Source organism: Trichosurus vulpecula, chromosome 2 (genome assembly GCF_011100635.1).
Source record: "Trichosurus vulpecula isolate mTriVul1 chromosome 2, mTriVul1.pri, whole genome shotgun sequence".
Classification (NCBI taxonomy): Eukaryota; Metazoa; Chordata; class Mammalia; order Diprotodontia; family Phalangeridae; genus Trichosurus; species Trichosurus vulpecula.
The window spans coordinates 223,407,560-223,422,920 of record NC_050574.1 but is presented as its reverse complement, the minus strand read 5'-3'; the positions used below and the strand labels follow the sequence as shown (position 1 = coordinate 223,422,920).

General features: G+C 35.3%; 1 protein-coding gene across 3 annotated transcripts in view; it reads right to left on the bottom strand.

The window, feature by feature from the left end:
• UBR3 (ubiquitin protein ligase E3 component n-recognin 3) overlaps positions 1–15,361 on the bottom strand; it is a 312,264-nt gene that overhangs the window by 269,509 nt on the left and 27,394 nt on the right. For 2 of the 3 annotated variants that reach the window (XM_036747217.1, XM_036747219.1), the window contains exons 2-3: positions 7,007–7,146; positions 464–622 (exon numbers count right to left, since the gene is read on the bottom strand). In XM_036747217.1, the coding sequence (XP_036603112.1) occupies positions 464–622; positions 7,007–7,146 (299 nt within the window). The remainder of the gene's footprint in view (positions 1–463; positions 623–7,006; positions 7,147–15,361) is intronic. The other variant, XM_036747218.1, reaches the window with a different exon arrangement.

Genomic DNA, 15,361 nt, shown 5'->3' with positions numbered 1-15,361 from the left:
GGTGCGTAGACTTGACACGTTCTGAGGTCTCTTCCAGTTCTAAGTCTAAGTTTCTAAGATGCTTCTCCTCGAAATTCTCAAGGAGTTTCAAATTTATCCTCCCTACATTCAGTCTATATATTTCTTCATCATTCCAAAGCCCTCCAACATCCTTTTAACAATTCCTCTTCTCTTTTTAATCTTCATTTCAAGTCCTTTCCCCACAATCTTCTCCCCCCAGAATCTGGAAGTAAAAATACATACATGGGAAACAAATATATTTCTCATTTTAAATATTTAGTATGAATACTGAGCTTAGGAGAACTAAGAGTTCATGAAGTCATAAAGGAGACATGATAGTTCTCAAGTTCCTAATAATTTTTTTTATACTTAGTCATGCTTATGATAAAAATTTTTTTAAATGAAAAGATATGATTTTATTATATTTATAATGACATCATTTTATTCTGATGTTGCAACTCACCAGAGCTAAGATCTTTGTAGTTTTGCTGATTTGTCAAAACCTGAGTAAGAACAGATCGCATTGCTCCTCCCATTTTAGTCAAATCTTCCAGAAAGGAAATTTGGGGTCCCAACAACTGAAGGACTTTGTGAAGGTCTTTTTCTGAGGACACATCAACTGCTGAAAAACAATAAAGGGGTTTAGAATATTTTTATAACAATTTTCAAACTTACTACTGCTTTCCTGCACAAAGTCAAATATAAGAGACCTAACTGCAGGATTAGACTTAGTAGCATTTACTATTCCCCTCAAAATCAAAGGAGGGAATGTAAAGTTTTTAAAAAAGAAAGAGGGTAGATTTCTCTAGAGAGAAGGGCATCCCAATTATGAAATCTGTTACCTCCTGACAGAGGTAATGCACTCAAGGTACAGTTCTTATCTCCATCTCCACTGTTTATAAGAGCAAACTAGCATCAGGTAGTGCTTTAAGGTTTGCAAAGTACTTTACAGATATTATTTTATCCATGCAATAACCCCTGGAGGAAAGTGCTATTATTATCTCCATTCTACAGATAAGAAAACTGAGGCACACAGAGGTGAAGTGACTTACCAAGGGTCATACAGCTATTAAGTGTCTGAGAATCAATTTGAACTCAGGTCTTCCTGACTCCAGGTCCAGTGCTCCATCCACTGCACCACCTAGCAGCTAATATTTGTACTGATCATAGAATAAGAGGTTACCAAGAATCCAGAAACTGGAAGTCAGGATGGTCATTCTAAGGGCAGGGGAGTTAATGATGTAAGAGAATACAGAAGCTATTTTTGAGGGAAACTGAGGACCAAAAATTAAGAGAAAAGCTTTAGCTTTAAAGCAGAAAAAGATGAGTCACCTAAATGTTAGTCCTCAAAGAAGCACTGGGATAAATAGCAAATTTTTAATGTCTACAAAACTATAACCAGAAAGGTTTTGAATACCTAAATGCCTAAAATCTGTTCTTCCTCTCTACAAACCCCACTCCAATTCCTTACTCCTCCCTCTTCAACTCCGAATTTCAGTCTCTTAAAGTACTGAAGACTGCCCAGCTGAAGTTAACAAGGGCAGAGCAATCTGAAGTAGAAAATTTTAATATTTTATAAGTCAGTCAGTCAATAAGCATTTACTAGACACCTATTTACTTAATGTACCAAGCACTGTGACAAGCACTGGGGATGTAAAGAAAGGCAAAAGATATCTTGCCTTGAAGGAGCTCATATCCTAATGGGGGAGAAAATATACACTTTTTTAAAAAAATAAACATTTATTAAGTACCTACCATGTGTCAGGCACTGTGCTAACCGCTGGTGTTACAAAGAAAGTCACAAGGCAGTCCCTGCCCTCTAGGAGCTCAGAATCTAACAGGGGAGACAACACATGAAAAGAACTGGATAGGAGGGAGAGGTGATCCAGCATGGGGTCATGACGGAGTCTTATATTCAAGGTGGGAAATGATCTGAGGAAATATGAGTTTCTGAGATAATTTCATCTTGCAGAATGATTAATTTTTAGAAATGAAGAAGTCCAGGAAAGCAGCTGAATAGGAAAAGATGAGGGGTGTCCCCTCCTTAAACAACGGAGAATCAAGGAAGAGCTCCCAAATGTCCACCTCCCACACTCTCCAACTAGAGGTAAGAAGGGGCCTGTAGGGCAGCAGGTGCTGAGGAGGTGAGAATTTACAAGTTGACTTCCTCCTGCAGAAAGATGAGTTTCTAGAGATGAAGAAGTCTAGGAAAGTAGCCAGGTGGGAAATGCTGAGAACTCCCTGGGTGCCATCCTTAAAGAGTAGAAGATCTGGGAGAAGCTCTCCAATGTTCATCCTCCACCCTTTTCAATCAGAGAGAGGAAGGGGACTGGAGAAGGGGACAACTATGTAGAAACAATTTTATACACAATAAAGAGGAAATAATCAATTGAGGGAAGATAATAGAATTAAGTGAGATTGGGAAAGGCTTCCTGTAGTAGGTGAGATTTTGGTTGGGATTTGAAGGAAGACAGGAGGTGCAGATAAGGAGGGAGAACATTCCAAGTCTGAGGGACAGCCAGTGACAGTGCCAGGAGGTGAGAGATGGAGTGTTTTGTTTGAAAAACAGCAAAGAGGTGAATGCCACTAGAATGCAAAGTATGTAGTGGGATTTAAGGTATAAAAAGAATGGGGGCTGGGGGAAGAAGTTATAAAGGACTTTGGGTTGAGAAACTGATTTAGAAAAGAGCCATGAAACACTATATAAAGAGAAATAGCTCTAGCAAGTGTCCAGGAAAGAAAGAAAACAATTTAGGAAAACTCTAGGCCAAATTTAGAGAATATTAAGAATTCAGGTGGCTACAAAAAAATTTCTGACTTCAAAAGCGGGGTCCAAAGAGAGAGGAGTTTACTTTTTTAATGACTAAGGGACTGAAACAGTTCCAATGATGAACTATGAGTAAAATCAAAGGCAAACTAAGAAACAGAAATGGAGATAACCATTAGAATTATGATTCTGTTAAACTTAAATTTACTTCCAGTGTATAAGTATACTCTGAGATCAAGCTGGCTTTGCCTTTAAGTAGCTCTGTGACTTAGGGTCTCTGGGTCTCAATTTTCTCACTTGTAAAATGAAAATATTGAACTATGGAACAGTTAGGAGAGTCTAATGGACTGGGTGCTGGAATTGGGAGGAGTTTGAAAGACTTAAATTCTAGTCCTACAGCAAAAACTTAATAGCTCTGTAATTCTGAGCAAGTTGCTTACACTGTCTGTGCCTCTGGTTCCTCACTGATGAAGTGAAGGGATAGGCCTCATTAACAACTCTTTTAGCTCTAAAAGCTATTATGCTAGGATAGTGTGCTAAAATCATGCCTGACCACTCCTTAGCAGTCTCCTCTGCTCTGTCTTCATCCAGGTCATGCCCATTCACCAGAGGCATCCCTCAGGGCTGTGTCCTTGGTCCTCTTCTCCCTGTATACTAATTCATTTGATGAGCTCATCAGCTCCCATGAATTTAATTATCATCTCTATGCAGATGACTTACAAATCTATTTATCCAACTCTAATCTCTCTGCTGAACTGGAGTCTAGCAGCTCCAATTACATTTTAGTCATTTCAAACTGGATATCCAATAGACATCTTAAACTCAACAGGCCCAAAACTGAACTTATAATCTTTCCTCTTCAAACGTTCCCCCCTCCCAAATTTCCCTATTAGTGTCTGAGAACAGCACTATCCTTCTAGGCAATCAGGCTTGGAGCCTAAGTGTCATCCTCAACTCCTCACTATCTCATCCATCAATATTCAATAGACAAGGCTTGTCAATTTTATCTTTTTAACATTATTTGAATATGCTTCTTTCTCTCCTCTGATTCAGCCACCATCCTGGTAAACTCATCTCCTCATTAATGGACTACTGAAAGAGCCTGCTAATTGGTCTGCTTGCCACAAATCTCTCCCCATCAAAATGATTTACCAAAAGACCAACCACGTCACCTCCAACTATGTCACTCAAAAAACTCAGGCATTTTCACTAGCTATTCTTCATTCTTGGAACACTCTACCTCCACTTTCCGGCTTCCCTGTATTCCCTTAAGTCTCAGATAAAATCCTATCTTCTATAGGAAGCCTTTCCCAATCCCTCTTAATTTTAGTGCCTTCCCTCTCTGTTGATTTATTTTCTATTTATCCTGTATATAGTTAGTGTATTCATGGTTGTTTAAATGCTGTCTCCCCCATTAGACTGTGAGCTCCCCAAAGGTAAAGACTTATCTTTTGCCCTTCTTTTTTATGCCCAGAGCTTGGCACAATACCTGACACATGGGAAGTACTTAATAAATGTTTACTAACTGACTGGTATCAAAACAGGCTTTGTTTATTTAAACAACTATGTATGCTAGACAATTAAGAATGCTATACTAAAGAAGTACTACAGACTTAAAAGGAGCAAAGGTCATGATTCCAATAGGTTCATCCATGGGAGATAGACGAGAGAAACCCCCTCGTTTCTCTTAGGCAATTTTTTGTGGCCATCATCTAATTAAAGAAAAGGAGCCCTCTGTTTCAGATATGGCACAAGAGAGCATTTTGTTATAGTTTGGCTCTTTTTAATAATTGTTAATGGTTATCACAGAGAACAAATAACCATAATAATAGTTGGATGTACTCATAGAAAACTGTAAAATTAAGATAAACTGTTTTCTGGTTGAAGTTTTTCTATTAAGAATTTTCCACAAAGGTTTCTCTTTACCAAAGTGTAAACTTCTGGAAAGCATTAGGCTAGTTTGTGAATGATAAGGTGAGGAAATATATGTTTTTAAAACTGCATTGATTAATAATAATAAAATAATTTATTCAAATCTCATTTTAACTTTGAAGAAAGTAACACTAGGTCACCATGGTATGCCATGAAATTTGGAAAATATGAAAAATAAAGTTTTAACATTCTGTATGTCTAATAGAGAGGTAGAATGGCACAGTAGATAGAAAGCTGAACTCAGATTCAAGAAAACCTGGGTTCAAGTCCTCACTTCTGACATGTATTCACTATATGACCCTGGTAGACAAGTCACTTAACCTCTCAATGCTCTATAGGCAACTATGAGTTGAAAAGAAGGTACCAATTTGTGCAGTATCAAGAGTTTCCTTAAGGAGGAGTTCACTATACCAATGAAATCACAGGTCTAGACCTAATCCTTACCACATGTTGATGATTTTTTCAATCACAAAAGCAATTCTCAAAGACCATCTACTAAATTTCAAAGGGATTATAATCTGTCATGTGATGTGTCAGTGGAGGAAGTATTCATACAAATAAAATTATAGATCTTTGAAGTACTGAAGTTTATTGGACATGCAAAATGGAGACCATCCATCATTTGTACAATAAAAATCTAAACATTAGGATATAGATGGCATGCCACCCAGATGTTCAGAAATCCATTGATCTGTTTGGCTTTTTTCACTACAAAGAAGAAGAGAAATATTCCTCTGAAAATAATTCATGGTCAGCCAAAAAAACAAAAACAAAACACCCAGACAGCAAGGTGTAGTTGAAAGAATGCTGGGCTTGAAAGCAAGGAGCCTGTGCATACCAAACTAGGCTTTTACACCTGCTAGCTATGGGAACATGGGCAAGACACTTCACCTTTCCGAAAAGCTTCAGCTTCTTCATCTGGAAGATGCAACTAGTATTTGTATTACCTACGCCACAGGATCACTGTGAAAAGAGTACTGTATAAAACAAATATATATGTATGGAAGGGCTTTCATTAACTACACTATCGACTATTTAGACTGGCAGAAGAATATAGAAACCTTGCTTGAAAAGGAAGAAGTGGGATTGTTTGCCTCATTTAAACTGGAGAAATAGACCAATCAACTCATTTATGCATAGATAAAATGTAGCAGTTTAGTTTTTCGGAACTTAATTTTTTAAGTCATATAATCCATTCTAATTATGAACTGGAAGAAGACAGATAAAAATTAAGAGTGTATTTAATTTTTAGGATACTCTGATTTTATGTTTTATTGCATAATATTAAAATAATTAATAATTTTAAAATTGTGAACTTCATTGTTCACACAAAAATCAAGTAGTGATTATGGCAAGCCATATTATTTTAAACAAGCTAATTTTATTAGAAAACAGAATTAAGTACAGTTATCATAAAGTCTCTACTAACATAACAATTACACATTTAAAAGATACAATACATCTGCTTGCTCTAACAGCACTTCGAAATATTTATGACGTGACACATGCAATAATTTTAATATTTAGCTATGCAGTGCCTTCCTTAAAACTGTTTGTTTGATTAAGACGTTTAGAATATATCGTCAGTTAACTAAAGCCAACCATTTAACACATCCTTTTATAACCAATTGTATATTCTTGTTATAAAAGTAAAAGCACAAATACACTTAGAACTTTCTCTATAATAATAACAGATTCCATCACTATATTAGAACAGTTTACTAATGATTAAAATAAGAAACATGCATCACAAGTAGTTACAGAAAGAAACAAATGCTTGTACAAGCCAATGGAGGGGAACACAAAGATTAATATAATAGAACAAGTTTTTCGAAGAATATCATCCTAAAAATCCATATACATCTGGAAGTCATTAATCCTATTCTGTCACAAATTTATTATGTGATCAGTAAGTCATTTTAATTTCATAAACTGAAGCTGATTTACCAGAGTAATCTTCAGCAAGCTACTTAAACTCTCTAGGTCTTTCCTCACCCATAAAATGAAAGAATTGGGCTAAATGTTATTTTTTGGTACCTCCCTCTCTAAGAGACCAAATAAGCTTATTCCTACTTATTTTTCATTAAGTCCCCACTAAGAGAAAATGCCAAATTGTTTGTGTCTAATACACAATGAAGTCAATTTTCAAAAGGTAATCCCCCTCATTACTCTATAGTCACATTTTATAAACTCTTTTTAAAAAACTATTCATGCTTTATTCATACTGAAAAAGAACTTAATTAATCATTATTGTTGCATCTTAGAACCTTTAAAAAGATCCCTATCATTGTATTGGTCTAAACATACCTGGTTCATTATAGCCTTCTCTTAAGTATTGAATAAGACAAAAAATAAATCGTGGAAGAACAAATTCAGACATCATCAGTAAGTCTTTTGGGACACAAGGAATATTTGAACTTGATTTAATTTGATGTCTTTTGCAAAACCTGTAAGAGAAAAAAAAAAGAAATAAGAGCATCAACAATCAGTTTCAATTTTCCAAGTATACAACATTTCTATTAACAAGATTTAGAAGTAAGTTTCTGGAGAATATAAAAGTAGGGCAGAAAAAAATATTCTTGTGATTTTTTAAGGTAACCAAGACCAAAAAAAAAAAAAACTGTTTCACTAGTTCTTTTAATCAAAAATGTTACAGGGAATTTTTTTTCAAATCTACATAGTTTTATCTTTCCTACAATGTTTGCTGACATTACAAATTTATTCAATTTACATGATTAAACAGTTCTACAATCAACAATGCACACACATACATATGCATACACAGTACTCCAAAAGTTGTACAGTTTTAAGCTATTAAACCCCTCCACTACCACCCACCAAAAAGCACAAAGACAATTGGGATACTCTATCTATGATCAGGAGATGCTAAAACATGCCTCAGACACATGTACCAAGCTATCATGACTAAACTTTAGTTAGCCCAGTGCCAAATGTTTCCAGCCTCAGATGTTTACTAGCTGTGACCCTGGACAAGTCACTTAATCCCATTTGTCCCAGTTTCCTCATCTGTAAAATGAACTGGAGAAGGAAATGGCAAACTACTCCAGTATCTCTGCCACGGAAACCCCAAATGGGTTCACAAAGAGTCAGAAACAACTGAAAAATGACTGAGCAACACTAAATGTTTTCTTACTGCAATAACACCATACTAAATTATCTGTCCTGAACCCTTAATCCCATCAGAATCAGGGTGCACATATTAATAGGGTTCTCTTTCAAATCTTTCTGCCTGCAACTAATTTCCAAGTTTAACTGAAAGTTCAAGGTCACTCACACCCAACAGAAAATATCTAGCACTTTTGCTATATTAGTTTGGTCTACCCATAAACACTGAGTGTTCCTCCAATTATTCTTTTTCCTTTCACAGGATCAATAATTTAGAGCTGGAAGAGACTTCAGATTTCATCTAGTACCCCTTCATTTTACAGAAGAACCTGAATTTAACTTTTCTTCCTCCCCCCATCTTACAAATGAGGAAACTGAGGTCCTATGTGCCCCAAAAATCAAAGAAGAAAAATTATCTGCCATTAGCTACTTGTTGTTTGATTGACTTTCAGCAATATATACTTCTGTGATCATAAGATCACAGAGAGTAATCATAAAACACCTTAGAGATCATATAGTAAATTTACCTCATTTCAATTTGGATCAGGAAACAGAAAAGACTGACTTGCTCTGGGTCAAATAAGCTAAAATTATAGAATCAGAATTTCAGAGTAGGAAGAGACCTCACTCAAATTCAAAAATGAATCCTTTCTACAACATACATACAAGTCATCATCCTATGATTGAAGACTTCTAATGAGAAGGAACGCTGTCTCTTCCAAAACAACTCATTACACTTTTGAATAGCTCTAATTTTTAAGAAACTTTCCCTTATATCAAGCCTAAATATGCCTCTCTGCAAATTTCACTCCTCTAGGGTTATTTAATTTCTGTAAAAATTATTTTATAAGTCATGTTATGCTAACTACTATAAGTCTTTATAGGTTAATTCCAAGATACTGAATATATTTGTTATTTTTAATGGTGTTTTTCTATCACTGGTTTTGTTATTTTTATTGATCATACATTGAAATGCTAGCGCTTTTGTGGGTTTTATTTCTTATCTTTACATCCATCCATCCCAGACATCTTGGCATCTGCCTGCAACTGACCTTCCAGACCAGATCTCTATGGCTACTACAATCAGTTTTGAAACATCCCTAGGGCTGAGCTGTCTGCATTGGAGGTGCAAACTCATCTAACCATAACATGACTTACAATCACTCAGGATATCTTGCCAATTGTTCTGCCACCTGGTTTGGTTTGTTGTTGTCCTTTGTTCTTGAAGAGGACCAAAATTACATCACTATGTTAGAGTCAAGTTATAGTCTGTCCTACTGTGGGTAATCACTCCAATACAAGCTTGGAATGCTCCACCACAGGTCAGGCACAAATAGGTCATGTGAACATTTGGGGTGGATTTAAGTTTGCTCATCTCACATTTCTTTTGAGCTACTTCAATTCTGCTTTGTTCATAGAGCACAGCACCTTCTCTGACAAGGGCACACAATGCGGGGTTGCCCTGTACCAGTGTCTCCCATGTCACACAATCAATTCCAAAGGTCTTGAGAGACCCTGAGTGTCCTTGTATCACTTTTTCTGACCACCATGTGAGAGACCGTACTCCATAAAATCATCTTTTTGGCAAGGGCACGTTTCTCCTCATCTGCATGCCCCCATCCTTTCCAATTCTGGAAACAGTAAGCAAATCAATACTACCATTGGTTCTGGAGAGGGTATGACTGCAATATGGCTCCGCTCACCATTCTATGACTTACTAGACTAAAAATTCTCTTCCCTGGCCACTAGTGACTTATATGTGTTGCCTCCCCCTTAACAATGAAGGCAGGAATTACCTTTATTTTTGTATTTGCATCCCCAGCACCTAGTACAGTGCTTGAAACTGGTAACTAGGTGCTTAATAAATGGATATTTTTTCTTTCATTGAAGTTACTTGCTATCTCAATCAAAAAACCAACAGCATACTTCATAAAACTGAATAAAATTGAAATCATATGGAAGAATAAAAGGTTCAAAAATATCCTGGCAAATATTTTCTGACAAAAGGAAGCAAAATAAGCATTTATTAAGCACCTACAATGTGCCAGGCATTAGGCTAAATACTTTTACAAATATTATCTCATTTGATCCTCATAGCAACCCTGTGATGAGGTAGGTGCTATTATTAGCAAAGAAAATGTTAAATAAAGTGGGGAATGGATACTTTGTGATCTGGGAATAAAAGCAATAATCACCAAAATTCTCTCACTAGATAATATGGATGAGTGAAGTAAATATAATAAAATAGACTATCACAAGCTAGAACCAGATCCTACAATAATGTAGTGCTAAATAAATCTAGGATTACAAAATACTGAGTAAGGTATTCACTATTCAACAAAAATTCTAAGGAAAACTATAGTTTGGCAAAAAAAAAAAAGTATAGGCATGTCACACCTTAACAGCAAAATAAAATCAAAATGTATCAACAACCTAAAACATCCCATTTAAAAATAAAACAAGAAAATGCTTCATCTTTCATAAGTGTAGACAAGGAATAAATTATTAATGTCATAACTCAGAAAAAAATAAGAAATATATTAATTTTATTATATAAAAAGTTTTTGCATAATAAAAAAGCAACATCTCCTGAATGAGAAAAAGAAACTAAGGAAAAAATCTTTGCCTCAAACTTTTTTTGGTAAAAGTAAAAAATGTATGCACAAGCAACAAAAATTTATAAAGTTAAAAGCCATTCTCCGACAGGTGAGTGGTCAAATGACACAAAAAAGATGTTTTAAAAGAAAACTCAAAGTAACAACTATATGTAACATGCTTAAAATATCTAATAATCAGAAAAATTAAAACATCTCTGAAATTCTACCAAAATTCATCATATTGTCTAAGTCTAAGATAACAAAAAAGGATGACGAAATCTAGTGCTGGAACAACCATGGTAAAGTAAGCACAGCTTTATACTGCTCACAAAGCTATGAGTGAGTCTGACCTTTTTGGAAAACAATATGGAATTATACAACAAAGGTCATGCAAATGTGGATATCCTTTGACTCAGTGATCCCACTAGTAGGACTATAACCCAAAGAGGTTATTAATAGTGGGGAAAAAAACCTCTATATATACAAAAATATTCCTAGAAGCCCTTTAATAACAAACAAGAAAAAAATAACCTAGGAACAAACTAGGTTTGTTACCATTAAGTGAGGAATGGCTGAATAAATTATGGTACATGAATAAAAAATGGAATATTATTGAGTCACATAAAACATCAAGTATGAAAAATTCCCCTCAAAGGGAATATTTACGTAAAATATTGTACTAAAAATAAATCTAAATAAAACTAAAAAACCAAATGAATATGTACATTGATCACAACCAAGCAGTAAATAAAACAAAATCATGTTAAATACCCAGGAAGAGGTCAAAAAAGATGAGGACAACAAGGATGATTATGAGTACTATTTAGTTAATGTCGATTATATCCATCTATTAGTTTGGAGTTAACAATTACTAAATGATTTCACAGAAACATACAATCACAATTTGTTCTGACTTGCTTGTCGTTTTTCTTACACTATTATTCATAAAGCTGAATACCTATAGTGGTCAATGAAAATTAAAATTATATTTTTTTAAAAAGGCTACAGAACAGTCCCTCACCCTCGGTTATGGTACACTTCAGTGTTCCTTACTACAAACTGATACAATTTTCTCAAAGTACCAAACCCTGAGTTTCTGACTCCTACTTGACTTCTGAGAACTGTTTGCTCTAATGTGCCTCAGGTGAGCCCCAGCGGGTGAAGATTCTTAGCCTGCTCCTGTCCACAAACATTTTCACTTCCTGATTTCCTGAACTCTGACTGATACTAAATGTTATAAGCGATAGAGTTCTTAGTCTCTGGGCCTATATTTGTCCATTTAAAATTACTGTCTCACCCTCCCCTTCCTGGTAAAAAAAAAAAAAAGTTTGTTATTTTTATTTTCAAGTAATGTTGGGTTTTTTTTTTTTACGTTATTCATCCCTACCATTGCCCCTGCCCACCCTGAGCAGTTATTTTTTAAATCCCTCAATGCATAACTCCATAGTCCAGTAAAACAATTTCCCATATTACTAGCTGTGTGGGAAAACATATATATCTTCCTACATTTAAAGTTCATCACATCTGTCAGAAGTTGAGCAGCATGTTTCATTATCATTCTTTAGGAATCATGGTTTATCATTTTATCAATCAGAGTTCTACAGTCTTGTTTTTTTTATGTCATGGTATCACTGTATAAATTTTTCTCCTAGTTCTGCTTACTTCACTCCATCAGTTCACAGAGGTCTTCCCAGTTTCCTCTGAAATTGTCCATTTCATCATTTTTATGTGACATTAGTATTCCATTATACTTTGTTTAGCATTCTGCCATAGGATGACACTTCTTTAGTTTCCAATTTTTAAGTACAATGAAAAAAGTTGCTATAAATATTTTGAACAAGCCATTATACAACAATTCTTGATTGCCACCCAACCAGTCCTTGCAGCTACTATCCATTCTCCAAGAATGGCAATTTACCTATATTAACAAAATACAACTCTACTGAAATAGTCACACTTGTTATTATCTATCATCAGGATGACTTAGGAACATTCTCATCATGTGAAAAGGATAATCAAATTTTTAAAAGGAACTTCTAAAATTCCTCTCTAATAAAGACTACTTTTATCAATCACACCTTACCTAATCCCAGCACTAATCACAGACATAATTAAAAATGCTTCCAGTTTACTCTGAATTTTCATCTTGGTACTGGACTTCTCCTAATCTGGTTCATAGCCCTAAAATTTCAAGACAGCCTAGTGTCAAAAGGCCTTGCAACTTCCCACAGGTATGGTCTACACACAGACAGCTAAATGGAAGAGTGGCTAAAGTGCTAAGTCAGAATCCTACCTTACTTGAATCCAGATATTAGTTGTGTTACCTTAGGTAAGTCAGCTAGCTCCTTTGTCTCAATCCCCACATCTGTAAAATGAGTGTAGTCATTCTAACTACCTTACATGACTGCAGTAAGCATCAAATGAAATAACACAAGTAAGCCTTAAAGCACTATATAAATGCGAGCTACTATTATTCAACAACTTCCATTCATTAAATTTTAAGAGAGAACGTTAAAAGAACAGCCAAACTATTTGCCTTTTTTAGTCTTCCATCTGTCAAATAATTTACAAGGCTCTCTTTCTAACTCCCCCTGTTCTCTCCACAATAGCTAAAGTAGAAAGAGACAACCATATAATATATTTCTATGTCCCAGTATGCCAGTGTTCTTATAATTATTTTACCCCAGTAAGAAGCAAGTTAACATTCTACACTCTTAAGTCATCTATTTCCTTCCAAAAGGTTTTTCCAGCTGTTGTTAAACTATGTGTTTATGTGTTTCTGAATCTGAAATGCAAAAATGTATGGATCGATTCTCTGCTGCTTGTGCTAACTTTGGCCTAACACCACCAAGAAAACACAGGTGGTTCCAGCAGCCAGCACCACACCATCCCTATGTGGAAACACTGGTGACAGCAAATGGACAAGTTCTGAATGCTGTGGATAAGTTCATTTACCTTGGCAGTATACTTTCTAGGGATATACACACTGATAATGAGGTTGACACATGCATTGCTGAAATTAGCTCAGTGTCTGGTAGGCACCAAAGGAAAGTGTGGGAAAGAAAAAGTATTAGACTAACTACCAAACTGAAGGTCTACAGAGCCCTCAGCAGAGGAGGTGCTGTGTCCTCTATGAGCAAAGCAAAATTGAAATAGGTCAAAAGAAACATGAGATACACAAACTTTGTGAATCCACCCCAAATGTTCACATGGACTATTTGTACTTGACCTGTAGTACAGCCTTCCGAGGTCACATTGGTCTGATCAGTCACAGTCTAATGCACTGTAACTTGACTCTAACATAGTGATGTCATTTTGGTCAGAGGACAGAACCAAGGACAACAACCAAACTATGTGTTAAGAGAAATTTACATTGAATTTTCCTCTTAGCAAAAGTACAACTCCATGGCAACCTTTATAAACTGGCACTGATACACACTGCTTTCTAAGAGTCTGCATTTTTATACCACTAAAAACATTTTTCAACAGAAATTTTCACAAGATTTTTTAAACCAAAAATGTAAGGCTTTATCATTTGGGCCTAAGTGCAAAAAGAAAAAAAATTCAAGTGTTAGAAATCTAGGTATTTCCTCAAAGTTTGGTGTTTTAAAAATGTAATTCTGACTTGATCTTAAAAGCAAAAGTATCAATTCATTTGGAAGAACAAGAGGTCAAGAATATCAAGGGAATTAATGAAAAAAAATGTGAAGAAAAATGGCCAAGCGGCACTAGATCTCAAACTGTATTACAAAATGTTAATGATCAAAATGACCTGGTACTGACTGACAAAGAGTGGTGGGTAAGTGGAACAGACTGGGTACACAATACACAGTTAAGTAATGACCAAAGTAACTAGTGTTTGACAAACCCAAAGATGCCAGCTTTTGAGAGAACTCAGTATCTGATAAAAAATGCTGGGAAAACTGGAAAGTGATTTGGCAGAAATTAGGCATGGACCAACATAAAACAACATATACCAAGATAAGCTCAAAATGGATATATGACCTAAATATAAAGGGTGATACCACAATCATATTAGGAGAGTATGGAATACTATACCTGTTAGATCTATGGATAAGGACCAACAAGTGATAAAGAACATTACAGGATATAAGATGGATAATTCGGATTAGATTAAATTAAAAAGGTTTTGCACAAATAAAACCGATGCAGCCAAGAATCGAAGGAAAACAGAAAACTGGGAGGAAAACATTTTACAGCAAGGTTCTCTGATGAATTTCATTTCTCATATACATAGAGAACTGATGCCAATTTATAAGGATACAAGTCATTCCCCAAATGATAAACGGTCAAATGATATGAACAAGCAATTTTCAGATGTAGAAACCAAAGCTATCTATAATAATACAAAAAAAATGCTCTAAATCACTATTGATTAGACACGCAATTTAAAACAACTCTGAGGTATCACTTTGCACCTATCAGATTGGCTGATATGACAGAAAAGGAAAATGATAAATGTTGGAAGGGACATGGGAAATTTGGGACACTAATACACTACTGGTGGAGTTGGGAACTGATCCAACTATCCTAGAGAGCAATTCAGTACTATGCCTAAAGGGCCATAAAACTATGCATACCCTTTGACCAGCAATACCGCTACTATGTCTGTATCCCAAAGAAATAAAAAAGAAAAGGACCTATTCATACAAAAATATTTACAGCAACTCTTTTTGTGGTGTCAAAGAATTGGAAATTGTCTATCAATTGAAGAATGGCTAAACAAGTTGTGGTATATGACTATAACGGAATGCTATTGTGCTATAAGAAATAACAAGCAGGGTTCAGAAAAACCTGGGAAGACTTCTATGAATTGGGGCAAAGTGAAGTAAACAGAACCAAGAGAACATTGTACACAGTAACAACAATACTGTACGAAGATCAAGTGTGAATGACTTACCTATTTTCAGCAATACAA